Source organism: Dipodomys merriami, unplaced genomic scaffold, assembly GCF_024711535.1.
Source record: "Dipodomys merriami isolate MVZ:Mamm:240054 unplaced genomic scaffold, mDipMer1.0.p SCAF_2, whole genome shotgun sequence".
Taxonomy (NCBI): Eukaryota; Metazoa; Chordata; class Mammalia; order Rodentia; family Heteromyidae; genus Dipodomys; species Dipodomys merriami.
The window spans coordinates 90205759-90227717 of NW_027203381.1; the positions used below are offsets into that span (position 1 = coordinate 90205759).

General features: G+C 35.1%; 2 protein-coding genes across 2 annotated transcripts; both read left to right on the forward strand.

Annotated features, from left to right (window-relative positions):
* The first annotated feature begins 933 nt into the window (after positions 1 to 933).
* Positions 934 to 1917, forward strand: LOC138831705 (olfactory receptor 5H8-like). Its single transcript, XM_070028754.1, has one exon. It carries the CDS (start codon positions 934 to 936, stop codon positions 1915 to 1917), a length of 984 nt encoding a protein of 327 aa, XP_069884855.1.
* A 10152-nt stretch (positions 1918 to 12069) lies between these two features.
* LOC138831706 (olfactory receptor 5H14-like) lies at positions 12070 to 12999 on the forward strand. Its single transcript, XM_070028755.1, has one exon. It carries the CDS (start codon positions 12070 to 12072, stop codon positions 12997 to 12999), a length of 930 nt encoding a protein of 309 aa, XP_069884856.1.
* Positions 13000 to 21959: the final 8960 nt, after the last annotated feature.

The window sequence follows — 21959 nt, forward strand, 5'->3', positions numbered from 1 at the left end:
TGGAATTTCAGAAGATGTACTTTCAATATAGCCACCAAAGACCCCGAGATAGCAGTCTTATTTGTCATCATGTCACTGAATATCTTTCACTAATCATTCTCTTTGCATATAATATCACATAAAACCCTAATGATGCTATTCAGTGAAATTTTTTTATTTAATTTCTTCATCAAAAAATAAAAATAATTTCTTCATAATTCTTATTACTACCAGCATCTTTTCACATAGGAATTAGGTGCTTTACATGAAAGTGAATCACTGTATCTATTCTTGCAGTAATTTGTCACTCTAAATTTTGGTGAATCTTTTAAAATTAATTATTTTATTTCTTTATTATCCTTAAATTGTTGTACAAGAGAGTTTCAAGACAACGTGTCAAGGCTTCTTGAGCAATGTTACCCATTTTATCACCCTCTGCCATTCTTCCCAACCCTCCACATCTCCTAGTTTCCCTAGCTTCTTGATATCTGATCTGGTTTGTGAGCCTAGGAAAATGGAGCTAGTTTCTTAATATGTCTACACCTTGTTTCTCCCCCTTGAAGCCCATTTTTATTAAGAACAATCATATAAATGATAGGTTATACATCCTAAAAGATTCACTACTGCATTACTACTATATGATAAATAAAATTCAAGCTTTTATGCACAGCTTTCAGCTAATTTTAGAGCCCCTGACTAAAAAAGATCTTTTCCTTGACCGTGCATTTGTCAGACTCAGGATAAACTTAGCATTTATTGAAATAATTTTCATTTTCCTCTAAATATTTTTATTTCTAACCATTCAAAGAACTAAGATTTAATTTTTCTTTCAGTACTCCCAAGAACTTCACTTATTGTAATATATTTAATTAATATATGAGTTTCTCATGAAATTTTATGGCCTATTTCCATTATTTTCGAACAATTTTAAATTCACAAGTAAATCAAAATATTATGTTTATACTTAGTCTTTTGTTGTTGTTGTTCTTCAGGGTATGTAGCAGTGAGGACATGGAAAAGGAAAATGTAACTTCATTGACAGAGTTTGTTCTCATTGGACTGACACAACAACCGGAGTGGAAAATTCCCCTGTTCCTGCTGTTCCTGGTGATATATCTCATGACCATTATGGGGAACCTCAGTCTGATTAGTGTCATCTGGCATGACCCTCACCTGCACATACCCATGTACTTATTCCTTGGGAATTTAGCTTTCGTAGATACTTGGATATCATCTACAGTGACACCCAAACTGCTGGTCACATTGTTAGTCAAGGACAAGCTGACATCTCTCTCCGAATGTTTGACACAGTTTTTTTCCTTTGCATCCAGTGCAACCATAGAATGTTTTCTCTTGACAGCAATGGCTTATGATCGCTATGTGGCCATATGCAAACCTTTACATTACCCAGTGATTATGACCAATAGGCTATGCATCCAAGTAATTGTGCTGACGTTTATAACAGGATTTCTTCATGCCATAATTCACCAGCATTTTTTAGTCAAATTAAATTTCTGTGCTTCCAAAATATATCACTTTTATTGTGACATTTTGCCTTTATTGAGGAATTCTTGTACTTATCCTTCAGTTAATTTTATGCTGGTATACTTTTTGGCTGGCTCAATTCAAGCATTCAGCTTTGTGACTGTTCTTGCCTCTTATACTTTGGTTATCTTTGCAGTCTTAAAAAAGAAGTCTGTGAAAGACATAAAGAAAGCCTTCTCCACCTGCGGAGCCCATCTCTTATCTGTGTCTTTATACTTTGGTACTCTTCTTATCATGTATGTGCGCCCCGCCTCTTCACAGAGAGATGAGGAGGACATGATGGACTCTCTAGTTTACACTGTCATAATTCCTGTGCTAAATCCCATTATCTACAGTCTGAGAAATAAGCAAGTCATAAACTCACTGAGAAAACAATGGAAAGGAAATGTTTAGATGGCACAATGGAAGACTTTTTTCTTAACAAAATAGAAATTAATTACAATTAAGTATTTTATGCCATATGCAAAATTATAATTGAACATTAGACTTTATTATTGTTATTATTTATACAGAGTTTTTGCTATACTGCCCAGGAAGGCCTGGGATATGGGATCCTTTCTGTTTTTTGTTTTGGCAGTCGAGGGGCTTGAATTCTGGGCTGAGGCGCTGTCTGTCAAGCTCTTCAGCTCAAGGCTAGGGCTCTACCACTTGAGCCACAGTGCCACTTCTGGCTTTTTCTGTTTATGTGGTGCTGAGGAATCAAACCCATGGCCTCATGCATGCAAGGCAAGCACTCTACCACTGAACCACTTTCCCAGCCCTCTGTTTGTTTTTTTTTAAAATAATCTTTAAGTAGTTCTACAAAGTAGTTGCCGTTTTAACAATGCAGAATACAACACATACTGATCAATGGTCCCACCTTTTAACATTCTCATCCATCTCTCGCATACCCATTCCTTCCTTACTCTTCTTTTTTAAGTTTCATTGTATTGTCAAGGTGATGTATAGAGGGATTACAGTTACATACATAAGGTAGTGAGTACATTTCTTGTCGAACTTATAACTCCACTTTCTTCCACTTTCCCTTTCCCTCAATATCCTCCAAGTTATACAGTTCATTTCCAACGTGTTGTCTTATGAGTATCACTGTTGCATTGGTTCACCCTCTGTCCTTTGTCTCACCATTTTGTTGTTCTCCTTCCCTTCCGCAATTCAGATGAATGTATATACAATATCAAGGATACCAAAATCAAATACAGTGACAACAGGGGATAAACCATAAAGGAAAAACACAAAAGAAAAATGAAACCACATAGCACATTAAAAACAACAAAGGAGGAGGCAACAATGCTTGATAAGAAATGTACTCATTATCTTGCCCATGTAATTGTAACCTCTCTGTACGGTATTTTCACAATAAAAAAACAGCAACAAAGAAAAACTTGTTTCCATATCTTGGAGTTCATTTCCATTAACATCATCCTATATGGTCATATGTACATAGCTATTGAGCTATCCTGCTCATCTACTAGGACTATACTAGATACATACTGATTACAAATTAGGGAAACCAAGGGATCTATGTTTCTTTGAGTCTGGCTTACTTCATTTAATATGATTTTTTCCAAGTCTTTCCATTTCCTTATGAATGGAGTGACCCAAGATTCTATGCTTCCATCAAAAAGAATGACTCTTCTTAATTTGTAGGATGTATGATGAATTCTTGATTTTATTCTCCCTCTTCCCTTCATCCCCTCTTCACTCATCTACCCTATTCCTCTTGACCTCACCCCAATTCTTCTAAATACACCGATCCTGCTGTCTACTTTTTTGAACTTTGATTTTGTTTTTCTAAGGAATTACATGATTCTACAGGGTAGAATCTACCATGCTTCAGTTAATACATACACTTCCAACCCACCCAACATATTTACTTACAGGTTTATACATGAGATTCCATGTATAAACCTGTATATCTCACATATAATGAGATACGTAAATGTATAAACGTATATCTCACATATAATGAAAGTCATACATCCTTTTTTTGTTTGTTTGTTTGTTTTTAATTATTTTATTTTATTTGTGAACATACTGTACAGAAGGGTTACAATTACATGGGCAGGATAATGCGTACATTTCTTACCAAGCATTGCAGCCTCCTCCTTTGGTTTACCCTTCACATCCCTTCCCAGCCTCCCCCCTCCCCCCCAATCCCAATCCGTCTCCTTCACCCCCCCCTTCCCCCCCCCGGAACCGACGTTGTAAAGCTTGTTTTGGACATGACAATTTGTACTTCTCATTGTTGCATCAGGTCCACCTGTATCCTTAAACAACTGGTTTTTCCCCCTCTCCTCCACAAGTTATACTGACATCAAATATAGTGAAAGCAGGGGTTATACTGTGGGGGAGGGACATACAAAGCAACAAAGAGATAATCTTATAAATGCGTTAGAAACACATGCATGAAAGAAAACACATTAAAATATATATCTTAGGGTTCATTTTCCTGACATCACATTATCTGACCTTTTCCGCTTAACTCATACATATACCAGATATTGCAAATAAGGGAAACCATGGGACCTATGTTTCTTTGGGCCTGGCTTACTTCACTTAATATAGTTTTTTTCCAAGTTTTTCCATTTCCTAACAAATGGGGCAATGTCATTCTTTCTGATGGAGGCATAGAATTCCATTGTGTATATATACCACATTTTCTTGATCCATTCATCTACTGAGGGGCATCTGGGTTGGTTCCATATCTTAGCTATGGTAAATAATGCTGCAATAAACATAGTTGTGCTGGTACCTTTAGTGTGGTCTTGTTTGTAAACATTTGGGTAAATGCCCAAAAGTGGGATTGCTGGGTCATGGGGGAGTTCTATGTGAAGTCTTTTGAGGAACCTCCATACTGCTTTCCAAAGTGGTTGAACAAGTTTACATTCCCACCAACAATGAAGTAAGGTTCCTTTCTGTCCACATCCCCTCCAGCATCTGTTGTTGTTAGAGTTCTTGATTTTTGCCGTTCTAACTGGAGTGAGGTGGTATCTCAATGTTGTTTTGATTTGCATTTCTTTTATGGCTAGGGATGTTGAACATTTCTTCATGTGTCTATTGGCCATCCTTCTTTCTTCTTCAGAGAAGTTTCTCTTCAAGTCTTTCGCCCACTTATTTATTGGGCAGTTGTTTCTTTGAGGATTTGTTGTTGGGGGGTTTAATTTTTTGAGTTACAAGTATATTTTAGATATGAGACCCTTGTTCGTTGTATGGCTAGTAAAGATCTTCTCCCAATCGGTGGGCTTTCTATTGATCTTGCTAGCTATGTCATTTGCCCTGCAGAAGCTCTGCAACTTTATGCAGTCCCATTTGTCCAACCTTTCTTTGATTTGTTGTGTTTCCGGGTCTCTATTCAAAAAATTTCGGCCTGAGCCAAGGAGACCTAGTGTTTCTCCTATTTCATCCTGTAATGTTTTCAGAGTGTCTGCTTTGAGTTCAAGGTCTTTGATCCATTTGGAATTGATTCTGGTGCAGGGTGATATATAAGGATCTAGCTTTAGTTTTCTACATGTAGTTAACCAATTTTGCCAGCACCATTTACTGAAGAGGCTGTCTTTGTTCCATTCTATTGTTTTAGCTCCCTTATCGAAGATTAGATGGCTATAGGTCTGTAGGTTCATTTCTGGGTTTTCAATTCTATTCCATTGGTCCTGAGGTCTGTTCTTATGCCAATACCAAGCTGTTTTGATTACTAAGTCATACATCCTTTGTTTCCATGAGCCTGGAAAAATCATATTAGGTGGGATCATTTGTTTTCTGCCCCATTTTAGGATCACAGGATGGTCAGAGGGACCCAGCAAGGGGCCAAGATTTTTCTTTCCTATGCAGATTTTGCACGTGTGGGCTAATAGTGTAGCAGGTTTCTACTGATGTTGGTCCAGGTTTTAAAAGATCTTTTGTGTTTAGGGCAAATGTTTGTTACATTTCTCATTGTGTATGCAATCATTTATACAATCATATGTGTGTACTTGAATGTAAACATGCATATGAACATCTATACACACATACATGTAAACGTGCATATAGTGGGCACCTAGGCTGATTCTATATCCAGGCTTCTAAGAATAGTGTCTTGATAAACATGGTCACAGGTTTGTCTTATAGTGCTTCCTGTAGCTCTATTTCACATATGCTCTTTTTCTATCTCTATATTTCTTATTGCAGCATTCAAAGAATCTCAGATAATTGTTTCATGAGTTTTCAACAAAAAAACGTGTGGGATTTTCCTACTTCTTGCTAGGAGAGATTACATTAAAAAGAATTAAAAAATGAAAGCTCTCTATTTTAGGAAACTATGTATCACTTCTCAGATGTCCACTCTAATTGCTCAGTTAAGGAAAGTACAAGTGGCACTGTGGCTCAAGTGGTAGAGCACTAGCCTTGAGCTGAAGAGCTGAGGGACAGCGCCCAGGCCCAGAGTTCAATCCCCACAACCGACCAAAAAAAAAAAAAAAGGAAAGTATGTCATAAATGAAAGATTAGCAACAAGTCCCAGAATGGTAAGACAAAGGACAAGAGGGGAACCAATGGAAGAGCGATATGCACAAGACAATATATTGGAAATGATCTGTACAACTTGGAGGGTGAGGGTTGTGGGGGAGGGAAAGTCGGAGAAAAAAATGAGGGAGGTGCTAACAAGTTTGCAAAGAAATGTACTTATTATCTTCTGCAACTGTAACCCCTCTGTAAAGCACCTTGACAATAAAATGTGTAAAAAGAAAAAAACCCAGTTCCAATATGAATATGCTGTATCACTTCATAAAGTTTTTAAATGTCCTTGGGGTTTTGGTAAACACCAGTCTCAGTTTGCCTCAAAACCCTGTGCAGTCTTTACTGTGTCTCCTGTTTGGCCACACCTGACTCTTTCCTGCTTCTCTCTCTCTCTCTCTCTCTCTCTCTCTCTCTCTCTCTCTCTCTCTCTCTCTCTCTCTCTCTCTCTCTCTCTCTCTCTCTCTCTCTCTCTCTCTCTCTCTCTCTCTCTGTCAGTCGTGGGGCTTGAACTCTGGGCCAGGGTGCTGTCCCTGTGCTCTTCAGTTCAAGGCAAGCACTCTACCGCTTGAGCCACAGCACCACTTCCAACCTGCTTCTCTTTGTGCAGGAAAATTACAGTAATCATTTCTAGCTCCTTCAGTGAACGCTTTTGTTTAATTAGTTTATACAGACAACACAATTTTAGAAATAAAATTTCTAGTGCCCAAATCCACACCAACTGGAAAAGAATGTGTTTATTCACAAAATCTCCAAGCAGAATTCTAGGTTACTCTATATCATATACTGTGTCTTTGTTTTCTTTCTTTTTTGTTTATTTGTTTTGTTTTGACTCTATGGTGCTTGAAGTCAGGACCTTGCATTAGTAAGGTAAATACTCTACCACTTGACCCATGACCACAACCCTACTTGCTTTAGTATTTTCTCTTACATAGACTTTTGCTTTTGTTTGAGGCTGGCCTTGAATCCAGATCCCTTTTCCTTAATCTGCTATAGAGCTTGTCTAGCCCCTCCGGACTTGGTTTATAATTTTTCTCATTGTCACCTTAAATTAGTGGAGCAAAGTAAATGCTAAGAGTATGAGCTATAGATTTCATGATGATGTGATGGGGCACTGTCTGGCCAAAAAGACTTGAGCTTGTTTATCTTATTAACATCATGTTTACTTAGCTCTGAAAAGCCATAAATATCCAAACATTAGGAAAATTTATTTAGTATTTAGAATGTATAAAGTTTGCTTAATTATTTCAAAAGTGTCATTTCCTGGAGAAAAATATGTGTCCAGTAGAATATCAATTATAAGAATAAAACTGTCTATAGAACTCTGTGACTTCATGTTGACAATTTTAATTCATGTAAAACCCTGTGGAGTAATTTATAGTTCTGTCTAGATTGTCCAATTCTGCAATGCCCATTAGAGAATGTTTTGTCCTAAAGGGAATCCTTGAATCTCTGGAGAAAGTTAGTTCTTCACTTCTTACTCATTTGGCAAGAGTACAATGTTGCACAAATGATTGATTCCTGTTTTAAAATTGTATTTATAAACACAATACAGCTTGGGAAATGAATCTAAGAAATCAATGTGCAAGAAATGCTACATATATTTGTTATTGTTGTGTTATATTTGCCTTTTATTTTCCTTTTTATAAGTGTCTACCAGTTTAAGTTCCTCCATAATTTCTTTCAAGGTATGGGTAAAAAAGAAATGGTTGCCATTATATTCATTATTCATTATATGCAAAGTAAAATAACTGTTTAATTTTTAACAATTTAAAATTGGGTTTACAAGATGCCCAAACAGACATGTGGGAATGGAAAACTATCAGGGAAGTATTATCCAATTAATTTTCATGACTAAAGACTTGAAAAGCAAAATAGCTGAAAAAGTTTGGTTTCTTCTTTTTGATGTGATAATTTTTTTTAAAGATTATCGATAAGCATATATTAGTTGTATAAGGAGTTTCAGTATCAATTATATCCATCCATACATACAATGTTCCTTAATACAAATGATTTATTCCTTTTAATGAACTTTTCCTACCTTAATATAATTACCTTGTAGAAATGTGGTGGGCCAGATGCAGATTAAAACTGTGTTTAAAATTTTCAGTCCTAATTTCTTATGCAAGATGTTTGTCCTTTGTGTTGATTCTTATTAGGAGATTATTTGTTGACTAAAACAATAATCTGGTTAAAAATTTTAAAGATTTGTCAAATATTAGTTCTTCTAGCTATTTTACTGACTTTATAGTAATAAAAATACACATAGTCACACACGCACACAGACATACATATAAATATTGATAAGGAGATACACAGAAATGTTCCTCTATTGCTATTTCCTACTTTATGATTCAAAAAGAAATACACACAAATGAAATTTGGAAAATTTTCAATTATTTTTGTGATTTGAGATTGCATGCATTGAAAACTATCTCAAGAATTAAAGTATAACAAGTCGTTATGTCAAAAAAAGAACTTTACAACTTTGGTGGGGGGGTGAGTTAGGGGGTAGGGGATGGGGGTGTATGTGGAGGGGTGGGAGATTGGGAGGGATGGGAAGTGGAAACAAAGGAGGAGGCAACAATGCTTGATAAGAAATGTACTCATTGTCTTGCCCATGTCATTGTAACCCCTCTATATGGTATTTTCACAATTAAAAAAATAAGAATTAAAATATAGGTCACTACCTAAATTACTACTAGCTATATGTAAAAATTGTTTCAGTTTGAAGGCTTGGCTCATCAATATTCTAAAGAAAATGGTGAAAGTAAAATGGTTACAAGTGAAGTTGTGAAATGAAACTGAAAATAAAGTTAAATGCAAACAATGTAGATTGACAAACCACAACAGTCAGCTCAAATAATAAAACACATTCCACTGGGATGAAGAAAGAAGTATTTGATAGCACTGAAATGGGAAGGAGAAATGTAGGTGCAACATCTTTTGATGAACAGGAAGATAAATAAATCAAACATGGGAAAATTGTACATATTAAAATACTTAAAGTTTTCGTCATGTTTTTGAAATGTGCACGTTAGAGTGCAAACCGGGTCTTGTGAAATTTCTTAAGCCTTGCAGGATATTGGAAAATTGTTCCATCCTGCAGTTTCAGGCCTTGACATAATACCTGTCAGGAAATACACCCTGTAAACAAATCTCTAAAGGTCATAAAGGACTTTTTCTCTCTCATTGGCCACAATGCAGTAAATGAGTTTATTGAATGGGTTTAAATCTTAAAAAAAACTGGGGACAACATCAACTTGATAATAAAAAAAAGAAAAAATAGAAAAGCTGGGACAAGGACATCACCTATAAAAACAGTCAGCAGCAACAAAATGAATGAAGATGGCTACTCTGCAGACAAAAGGCACTGCCCAACACTTGCTTTGCTCAGCTCCCATGGGTCACAGCTCACACCATCAGTTCCATTGCTATATGTGAATATCTTCTGGAATCAAGGTATCTCTGGTAAAGATGCAATTTTAAAAGTTCTACTTGGTCCCTAGCTTTTTCCCTTCCCCTCTCTAACATCTATAGTGGGTTGGCTGATTGACTACACCTATAGTTTTTGCTTATTTTTAATTATCATTACGTAGCTGTACAAAGGACTTGCCATTTAATAAAGATGTGTGGGAATACAAGATATCTTGAACAACATCGGTCTAGCTTCAGTTTTTTGTTGTCATTGTTGTTGGTCGTGGGGCTTGAACTCTGGGCCTGGGCACTGTCCCTCAGCTCTTCAGCTCAAGGCTAGTGCTCTTCACTTGAGCCACAGCACCACTTCCAGTTTTCTGAATGGTTTATTGAAGATAAGAGTCTCAGGTCTGGCTTTGAACCATGATCCTCAAATCTCAGCCTCCTGAGTAGCTAGGATTATAGGCATGAGCCACCTGGCGCCTGGCTCAGTCCAGCTTCAATAGGGATAAAATTTGAGTTTTTAGCTCTAGAAAATTATTAGTCTCTGTGTGTCATCAATATTTATGTGGTTGGAGAAAGGATTCATTTCCTTCTAGCTAGAACATTGCTTCCATATCCTTCATATTCTGTTCTTAAACAAATGTGAGATGGGTCATACTGCATAGGATGGACTGTTTTAGAATTTGTGATCCTCCAATCTCTGCCTCACAGATGCTGAGATTATAGACATACCCAAACACATGTGTTTTATAATATGTATAATATCACCTCACAGTTCTTATCTCTTCATTTCTCTTTTCCTTTTGCCACAATTCAGTGCATATGTCATCTGTAGCTAACATTTTAACTGTCACAATAAGTTTCATATATTTAAATTTGTTAATAGCAGAAAATTTCTAATTATATCTCACTTGGATTGTCATAATTTTCTTTTGCCTTTCTATCAATGACCTGAGTTCTCATTCTCCTTGTTATCACTACATGATACTGCTGTCCTTCAATGACAAATCACTTCATATCAAATATCTCAAGGATTCCTATTGATTCTCCAATTTGAATACTTTTCAATTAATTTCTTTTTTTCCCTCATCACATTTAATGTTTTCTTTTTTGTTTATAATTATTTATTTTTAAAATTAATTTTATTGTAAGGTGATGTACAGAGGGGTTACAATAACATATATAAGATAATGAGTACATTTCTTATCAGACATTGTTTACTTGGACCTTGACTAAGGACTTAGAATGTCTATGTATCAGCTGTGTTGTATATTTTAAATGTATTTCTAGACTTTATACTTTAACTATTCAGGAAGTAGCACTGTGGCTCGAGTTTCAGAGTCCTAGCCTTGAGCTGAAGAGCTAAGGACAGCGTCCAGGCCCAGAGTTCAAGCCCCACAACTGAGAAAAAAATTAACTATTCATATAATTATAACTCAAAAATCTCTATCTCGGGGCTGGGAAGGTGGCTCAGTGGTAGAGCACTTGCCTTGCATGCATGATGCCCTGGGTTCGATTCCTCAGCACCACATAAGCAAAAAGAAAAAAGCCAGAAGTGGTGTTGTGGCTCAAGTGGTAGAGTGCTAGCCTTGAGCTGAAGAGCTGAGAGACAGCACCCAGGCCCAGAGTTCAGGCCCCATGACTAGACCCCATCCCCCAAATTATCTATCTATCTATCTATCTATCTATCTATCTATCTATCTATCTATCTATCTATCTATCTATCTATCTATCTATCTATCTATCTATCTATCTATCATCATCTATCTATCTATCATCTATCTATCTATCATCTATCTATCTATCTATCTATCTATCTATCTATCTATCTATCTATCTATCTATCTATCTATCTATCTATCTATCTATCTATCCATCTATACTTTTGCCAGTCCTGGGGCTTGAACTCAGGGCTTGGCACTGTCCCTGAGATTCTTTTGCTCAAGTCTACTACTGTACTACTTGAGTCATAACGCCATTTCTGGTTTTCTCTTTTTAGATGGTACTGAGAAATTGAGCACAGGGCTTCTTGCATGGTAGGCAAGTGCTCTACCACTAAACTATATTCTTAACCCCACAGTCTCTATTTTGTTGCTCAATCTGTTAGGAAAATCTGACATGCATGCGGCTTTGGGATCTCAACACAATAAAAATTATGTCTTCTTTTCTACTTCTGACTCGTTTTCCATCCTTGGAGTATGTTTTCTATAAGAACAATTATAGAAAAGATTTTCATTATCTGTCATAAAAGTTTTAGTATGTGTATTACTCACTAATGTGAAGCTTAAAGTTTGTCACTAAAGAATCTTTGTCCTTGATCCTGAATCCATATGTCAGACCTATGAGATTATTATAACAAGGTAGTCTACATAATTTAATAAGTGCTTGAAATGGCCTTTATTTCTCTTTAAATGTATTAATTAATAAAAACTGAGTAAAGGAAATTAATTGATTTTTGATTCCAATAAATCCCTTCAAATAGTTTTCCATTAATTAGAGTGAATTTAACAAATAGACAATGTTCTTATAAATGCCTGGTTTTATTCGAATTCATCTCTATTATTTTTAATTTCATACATGTATCAAGAATGGTCTTACATTTAATGTTTCCCCTTTCAGGAGACAACTAGGGAGAACATGCAGAAGGAAAATGCAACATTGCTGACAGAGTTTGTTCTCACAGGACTTCCATATCAAGCACAGTGGAAAATCCCCTTGTTCCTGGTGTTCTTGATGATATATCTTATCACCATTGTGGGAAACCTTGGTCTGATTGTTGTCATCTGGAAGGACCCTCACCTTCACATCCCCATGTATTTATTCCTTGGGAATTTAGCCTTTGTAGATGCTTGGTTATCATCCACAGTAACACCAAAGATGCTGGTCAACCTGTTAACAGAGAATAATATGATATCTTTTACTGAATGCAAAATACAGTTTTTTTCCTTTGTAGTCAGTGTAACAACAGAATGTTTTCTCTTGGCAACAATGGCTTATGATCGCTATGTGGCCATCTGTAAACCTTTACTTTATCCGGTGATTATGACCAACAGCCTCTGCATCCGGTTAATGGTTGTGTCACTTATAGGAGGATTTCTTCATTCCACACTTCATGAATGTTTTTTATTTAGGCTTACCTTCTGTAATTCTAACATCATACATCACTTTTACTGTGATGTTATGCCGTTACTAAAGATTTCCTGTACTGATCCTTCTCTTAATTACCTAATTATTTTTATTTTCTCTGGCTCAATACAAGCATTCACCATTGGGACTGTTCTTGCTTCTTATACACTTGTGCTCATTACAATCTTAAAAAAGAAGTCTTTCAAAGGCATAAGGAAAGCCTTCTCCACCTGTGGAGCCCACCTCTTATCTGTGTCTTTATACTTTGGTTCTCTTCTCTTTATGTATCTGCTCCCTGCATCTGCACAATCAGATGATCAAGATATGATGGACTCTCTATTTTACACTGTTATAATTCCATTGTTAAATCCCATGATCTACAGTCTGAGAAATAAGCAGGTCATAGATTCAGTGACAAAAACATTCAAGAGAAATATGTAGAGCTCATACTGAAAAGACTGATAACTAAAGAAGAAAATAAATAAAACATTTTATAAGGTTGCACATTATTAAATGTAGTTTTTGTAAAAGTGTTCTTCTTTTAACAAAGACAGTCACAGATTCATTGAAGTTAAATTTGAGTGTTTGGTTGTATATTTGAAAAACTTCAAAATTACAATTGTACCACTTGGGAAAAAACATATATGACATATGTATCTCCCCTTCCCCCTCTGTGTGTGTGTGTGTGTGTGTGTGTGTGTGCGTGTATGAATTTTGGCTAAGGTTGGCCTTTAATTCACAATCTTGCTACTTAGCTTCTGATGTTGAACCATGATAACAATCTCTGTTCTTTTTTGTGATGCTGGGAATTGAATTTTGTGGCCCAAATGAGTAGCTAGGAATCCAGGGGTAAGTGAACACAACAGGCCCCCAGGCTTTATTGTTTTTTCAGACTTGTAGGACCATTCCTACAATTCCTACATTCCTAATGTTAGCAGGGGTTTTCCCACTGTTCCTGGATATAGCTTTTAAAGGAATTTTTGCTATTTTTTAAACATACTGGACTTGAGGAACAAATGATTAGTTTATACCAGGGAATGTTACATTTCTTCTGTTAGGGCTATAATCCTTTATAGACATCCTGGCCTTGTGAAATGATTTCAGTGTTCTTCTTGCCTTTGAACATTTCAAGAGTTTTTTCTTTTTTTGATTCTGGTTGTTCTCCCTCTCTGCTTTGGTTTACAAAAATTTCAGTATCTGCAGAGCTGCTTGATTTGGGCACCAGCAGACCTGGACTGACCCTATTCAGTCTTCCTGGCTCACTCCCATGTTCAGAACTTCCTGTTCTCTCGGTTATTAATGACATAAGTCATTAATAACTAATATGTGCCCTCATGTATTTCCATAGGAAATCAAGAATGTAAAGAGCATAATTAAATGAGATAGCAAATAAAATCACTTCACAGAGTTGTATATTTTCATTTCAGTTAGTGAATATATTAAGGTTTAAGATCATGTAGGCCCTCTGATCAGAACATTGGGATTATGTTCAGGGTGAGCTAGATCAAAGGAGATTAAGTGACCAGATGTTACAATTGAATGAAAATTATGAACAATTATTACTCTAAAATCACATAACGAAAGTATTAAAATTAGAGATGTGCTTTGAACTAGGTTATCTCACAATGTTTATTTACTTCTTTCTTTGATATAGGAGATAAATTTTGCCCAAGAAGTGACATTTCAAAAAAGGTGTTATGAAGTGCTATTGAATGATGTCAGTCTTTCTGGAATTTCTTCTTTTCATTCTGCAGAAGTCTGACATCACTATGGAGAGTATTATATTAGTCCCAGACTGTCCAGAATAATTTTGTGTATAAAGTCTAATCAGAAGTTTTCTTTTTCTTTCTTTCCTTTTTTTGTGTGTGCTGGCACCATGGCATGAACTGAGGGTGTAGGTAGTGCTTCTGAATTTTTTTGCTCAAAACTAGAGCTCTACCACAAGAGACACAGCTCTATTTCTTGAAGAAATAAGTCACACAGACTTTCCTCCACTGGCTGGCTGGCTTTGAATCATGATCTTCAGTTCTTGGCCTCCTAAATAGCTTGGGTTACAGCAGTGATGCACAGGGTCCAAGTTTGGAAGTCCTTTTAAGACAAGATAGACTATTGATTACTCAAGGTAGTTATTATACAATAAATTAATTAGTAAAATGTTTTATTTCTCTAGTTTAGAATTAATGAACACTTTTTAAAAATTGCTTATGTGTTAATGAGCAATAGTTATATAACCTCTGAAAAGTTCATTAATTGCTGGGTGAAGGTGGCTCATGCCTGTAATCTAGCTACTCAGGAGGGTGAGATCTGAGTATTGTGGTTCAAAACCACCCCAAGCAGGAAAGTCTGTGAAACTCTTATCTCTAATTACCTACCCCCAAACTGGAAGTGGCACTGTGACTCAAGTAATAGAGCATTCACCTTGAGCTGAAGAGCTCAGGGACAGCTCCTAGGCCCAACGTTCAAGTTCCTCGACGGATCACACACACACACACACACACACACACACATACACACACACACACACACACACACACACACACACAAGTTCATTAGTTAGTAAAAGGTAGTTTATTACATTCTATGAAAATCAGAATGTAAACATCTTTTATATGAGCCAGAACATCCACAATCCACCATATATGATTTTATAACTTTTTAAAAATATTGAGACATTAATATAGTATCTTAACATTTATTTTCAAAAAATTCATAGACACTAGGACTTCCTTGGTTCTCAGGCTGTAGACCATAGGAATTTTTAAAATTTAATTTAATTCTGTTGTAAAGGTGATATACACAGGCGTTACAGTTGCATCAGTAAGGTAATGAGTACATTTCTTGTAGAACATTATTATGCCCTCCCTGGTTTTTCTCCTACTATACCCCCAACTACTCCCCCCAAAGTTGTAAAGTTCATTTTCAACCTAGTGTCTTGTGAGCATCATTGTTGCACTGGTTCACCCTTTGTCCTTGTTTCAACATTTGTTTATTCCCCTTCACGTCTCCAGTTCAGATGAACATATATACATATATATATGTACACACACATATCACACACACATATATATATACATCTATATATATGTGTGTCTATATTTTATATATAAATAAATAAATAAATAAATAAATATATATATATATTTTTATTTTTATTTTATTTATTTATTTATTTATTTATTTATTTATTTATTTATATTTATTTATTTATTTTATTTATTTATATATTTATATATATATATATATATATATATATATATATATATATATATATATATACCCAGGGTACCAAAATCAAATACAATGACAACAGGGGACAAATCATAGGTTAAAAAAAAACACAAGAGAAAAAAGAAATCACATAGTACATTAAAAACAACAACAAAAAGTGGTGTGTGGCTCAGGTGATAGAGTGCTCACCTTAAGCTGAAGAGCTCAGGGACAGTGCCCAGGCTCAGAGTTGAAAGCCCCATGACCGATCAAAAAAAAAAGAAAAACAAAGAAAAAACCTCTTTTTTCTATATCTTGGCGTTCATTTCCATTAACATTATCCTATATACATTATCCTATATGGTCATATGTACATAGCTATTGAGCTATGCTGCTTATCTGCTAGGACTATACTAGATATATACTAATTATGACAAATGAGGGAAACCAAGGGATCTCTGGTTCTTTGAGTCTGGCTTTCTTCATTTAATATGATTTTTTCCGAGTATTTCCCTTTCCTTATGAATGGGGCAACCCAAGATTCCATGCTTCCATCAAAAAGAATGACTCTTCTTAATTTGTAGGGTGTATGATGAATTTTTATTTTATTCTTCCTCTTTTCTCTTTTTTACTTATCTTCTCCATTCCCCTTGACCTCACCCCTCTTCTTCTAAATACACCGATCCTGCTGTCTACTTTTTTTAACTTTGATTTTGTCTTTCTAAGGAATTACATGATTTAAATTCTCTCTAGAATCTACCATGCTTCGGTTAATGCATACACTTCCAACCCACCCAACGTATTTACTTACAGGTTTATACATGAAATCTCACTGTCACATATAGTGAAAGTCATACATCCTTTGTTTCTCTGAGCCTGGAAAAATCATATTAGGTGGGATCATTTGTTTCTGCCCCATTTCAGGATCACAGAATGGTCAGAGGGACCCAGCAAGGGGCCAAGATTTTTCTTTCCTATATAGATTTTGCATGTGTGGACTAATAGTGTAGCAGGTTTCTACTGATGTTGGTCCAGGTTTTAAAAGATCATTTGTGTTTAGGGCAAATATTTGTTACATTTATCATCATATATACAATCATATGTGTGTATCTCTATGTATGTGTGCATACAAACACACATACGTACAAACATGCATATGGTGGGCACCTACGTAGATTCTATTTCTAGAATAGTGTCTTGATAAACATGGTCACAGTTTTGGTCTTATAGTGATTACTGTAGCTCTTCTTTCACATATAATCTTTTTGTCTCTACATATTTCTTGTTGTAACATTCGAAGCATGTCACATAATTTTTTAGTGAGTTTTCAACAAAAAATGCCTACTTCTTGCTAGCAGAGATTACATTAAAAAGAATTCAAAAATGAAAGCTCTCTATTTTAGGCATCTATGTATCACTTCTCAGATGTTCACTCTAAATACTCAGTTAATGAAAGTATTTCATAAATGAATATTTAGCAACAAGTTCCATAGTTGATACTCAAAGGGAAACATGAATATGCTGGTATATCATCATAACATTTTCAAATGTCCTGGAAGTTGTAGTAAACACCAGTATCAGCTTGCCTCAAAGCCCCATGTAATCTTTCCCATGCCTCCTCTTTGGCTACACCTGACTCTTTCTTGCTTCTCTGTGTACGAGAAAATTCCAGTAATAATTTCTAGCTCCTTCAATTAACAGTTTTGCTTGACTAGTCTACACAGACAGCACAATTTAGAAATGAAATCTCTAGTGCCCAAATCCTTGCCAAGTGATAAAGAATCTGTTTATTCACAAAATCTCCAAGCAGAATTCTAGGTTACCTATATGATATCCTTTGTCCTTATTTGTTTTTTCTTTATTTGTTTTGTTTTGACTTCATGGGGCATGAAGTCAAGACCTTGGGTCAGTAAGGTAAATACTCTGCCACTTGACCTACGACCACAACCCTACTTGTTTTAGTTATTTCTCTAACATATATTCTTGCTTTGGTTTGAGGCTGGTCTTAAATCAAGATCCCTTTTCCTTAATCTGCTCTGTAGCCTCTCTAGTCCTTTAGGCCTCTGGTTTGTAAATTTTCTCATTAAATGTCATCTTAAATTGTGGAGCAAAGTAAATGGCTAGAATATGATTTATAGATTTCATGATAATCTGATGGGTTTGTCTCTTGAACAGACTTAAGCTCGTTGACTTTATTAAAATCAGGTTTACTTAGCTCTAAAAAGCCATAAGTAATCAAAACATTCAGAAAATATACTTGTATATAAACTTGTATATAGAATGTATTAAGTTTGCCTAAACATCTCAAAAGTATCACTTCTTGGAGACAATATGAGTCCAGTAGAATATCAATTTATAAAATAAACCTGTCTATAGAATTTTATGACTTCATTTTGACAATTTCAAATAATGTAAACCCTGTGGAATAATTTTTAGCTCTCTCTAGATTGTCCAATTCTGCAATGCCCAGCAGAGAATGCTTTGTCCTAAAGGGAATCCCTGACTCTCTGGAGAAAGTTAGTACTTCACTTCTTACTCATTTGGCAAGAGTACAACATTGCACAAATGATTGATTCTTGTTTTAATATCATATATAAACACAATACAGCTTGGGAAATGAATCTTAGAAATCAATGTGCAAGAAATGTTACATATATTCATTCATGTTGTGTTATATTTGTCTATTATTTTCTCTTTTATAAGTGCCTGCCAGTTTAAATTCCTCCACAATTTCTTTCAAGGTATGGGTAAGAAAAAAATGGTTTTGATCATATTCATTATTCATTGTATGGAAAGTAAAACATCTGCTCAAGTTATAACAATTCAAGACTGGATTTATGAGATGCCCAAACAGAAATATGGGAATGGAAAACTTATCAGGGAAGTATTTATGCACATTATTTTTAGGATTAAAAACTTGAAATGCAAAATAGCTGAAAAAGTTTGGTTTATTTTTTTGAAGTGATAATTTTTTAAAGATTATCAATATATTAGTTGTATAAGCAGTTTTCATGATCACATTCGTCCATACAATGTTCCTTGATGCAAGTGATTTATTCCTTTTAATGAACTTTTCCTACCTTAATATTCTAATTATAATTACCTAGTAGAAATTTGGTGGACCAGATGAAGATTAAAATTGTGTTTAAAAAATTCAATCTTAATTTTTATATAAGATGTTTGTCCTTGTTGATTTTTAAATATATTTTTATTGTAAAACACTGTACAGAGGGTTTACAGTTACATGAGTAGGGTATGAGTTCATTTCCTATTGAGCATTGTTACCTCCTCCTTTGTTTTTCCCCTACCATCCCTTCCCTCTCCACCTTTCTAACTCCTCCTCCCCCCCTTTTGTTGATTCTTACTAGAAGATTATCTGTTGAATAAAACAGAAAATCTGGTTACAATTTTTAAAGTTTTGTCAATTATTAGTTCTTCTATTCTTTCACTGATTTTCTGGTAATGACAACTGCACCATACACATGTACAAGCACACACACGCACACATACATACACATAACTATTTATAAGGAGATACACAGAAAATGTTCCTGTACTGCTCTTTCCTACTTTATAACTCAAAATGTACTACACACAAATGAAATTTGGAAAATTTTCAATTATTGTGCGATTTGAGATTGCATGCAATGAAAATTATCTCAAGAATTAAAATACAGGTTACTACCTTAATTACTACTGGCTATCTGTAAAACCTGTTTCATTTTGCAGTCGTGGCTCACTGTTTTTTCTGAAGTAAATGGTGAAAGTAAAATGACCATGTCTGAAGCCGTGAAATAAGAAAATTGAAAACTCAATTAAATATGTCAACATAATTTTATATAAACATTGTAGCCTGGCAAACAATAGTCAGATAATAAAACATGGAAGTGTTCTACTGGGATGAAGAAAGTATTTGATAACACTTCTGAAATAGGAAGGGGAGGCGTAGCTGCAACATCTTTTGAAGAACAGGAAGGTAAATAAATCGAGCATTGGGAAAATAGTGCAGATTAGAATACTTAAAGTTTTTGTCATGTTCCTGAAATGTCCATGTCAGAAGCAAACTGGGACTTGTGAAATTTCTTAAGCCTTGCAGGATATTGGAAATTTTTTTCCATTCTGCAGTTCCAGGCCTTGACATAATATCTTTCTGGAAACACACCCTGAAATGGCAAATCTCTAAGTGTCATAAGGGACTTTTTCTCTCTCATTGGCCACAATGCAGTAAATGAATTTATTGCATGGGTTTATCTCTATTTTAGAAAGACTGAGGACATTGATGGTATCACTGATAAAAACAGGCAGCAGCAACAAAAGGAATTTAGGTGACCACCCTGAAGACAAAAATTCACTCACCAACACTTGATCTGCTCACCTCCTTAGGTCATAGCTCACACCAGTTGTTCCATTGGTATACATGGGCAACATCTACTGATGTCTAGGTATCTCTACTAGACATGCAATTAAAAAAAATTCTGCTTGGTCTCTAACCCTTTGTCTTCAGCTCTTTAAATCCCAAATCTATGATGGGTTGGTCTGATTGACTAAACCTATGGTTTGCTTACTTTTTAATTATCTTTACATAGTTGTACAAAGGAATTGACATTTAATAGACATTTAGGAACGAAATATATCAATGTCACTCCATCTAGGCGTAATAGGGATAAAATTTGTGTTCTGAGCTCTAGAAAATTATTAGTCTCTGAGTGTCATAAACATTTATGTGGCTGAAGAAAGGATCCGTTTCCTTCTAGCCTAGTACATTGCTTCCATATCCTTCATATTCTGTTCTTAAACAAATGTGAGATGGGTCATACTATAGAGGACAGACTGTCTTGGAACTTGTGATCCTCCAATCTCTGCTTCACACATGCTGAGATTATAGACATACCCAACTACATCTGTTTTATAATCTGTTTAATAACACCTCATAATTCTTATCTCTTCATTTCTCTTTTCCTTTTGCCCAAACTCAGTGCATATGTCATCTATAGCTAACACTTTAACTGTTACATTGTTTCATATAATTAAGTTTGCTAATAGTAGAATTTTGTTAATTACATCTCACTTGGATTTTCAGTTTCCTCTTGTATTTCTGAGAAAGACACTAGTGCTCATTTTCATTCTTTTTAAAATATATTTTATGTATACATTGTATATATATTTATTGTAACGATACTGTACAGAGGGGTTACAGTTACATGAGTAAGGTAATAAGTACATTTTATATTGAGCATTGTTACCTTCTCTGTTTTTCCCCTACCATCCATTCCCTTCCCACCTTCCCAACTCCCCCGCCCAAAATTGTAATATTTGTTGTCAACATAATATCTTGTACATCTCATAGTTACAGTGGGTCAACCTGTATCCTTATTTCAGCATTTTCTTATTTCTCTTCCCCTCCTCAAATTAGAAAAGTGTATATACAAGATGTAGGGTACTGGAATCAAATACAGTGAAAGCAAGGGTTACACCATAAGGAAAGAACATACAAAGGGAACAACAATATCACATAGTACATTATAAGTACATCAAAAACAACAACAACAAAGGTAAAAACCTCTTGTGTCCCTATCTTGGGTGCATTTCACTTAGCATCATCTTATACGGTCATATGAACATAGCTTTTGACCTCTTCTGGTTGTCCTCCACATATACTGGTTATTGCAGATAAGGGAAACCATGGGACCTATGTTTATTTCTTATCACCATGTGACACTGCTAATTTTCAATGACAAATCTCTTCACATCAAATGTATCAAGGATTCCTATTGATTTTCCAAATTGAATACTTTTCAATTAATTTCTTTTTGTTCCTCTTCACACCTAATGTTTCCTTGGGGCTTGACTAAGGACTTTGCACATCTATGAATCCTCTATGTAGCATTTAAAAATGTATTTCTATAGTGTATATTTTAACAATACATATAATTATCCCTCACATTCTGTATTTTGTTGATTAATCTGTTAAGAAAATTCTGATGTGCATGTGCGGTTGGGATCTGAAGACAATATAAAAATGTTTTCAGTTCTACTTCTGACTCAAGTTTCCCATCCTTGAAGAATATTTTCTATAAGAAAAATATATAAAAGATTTTCATTGTCTGTGTTAAAAGTTTTAGTATGTAAATCATATACTAAAATGAAAATTAAAGTTTGTCACAAAGATTTCAACTTTAAAGAATGTTTGTCCT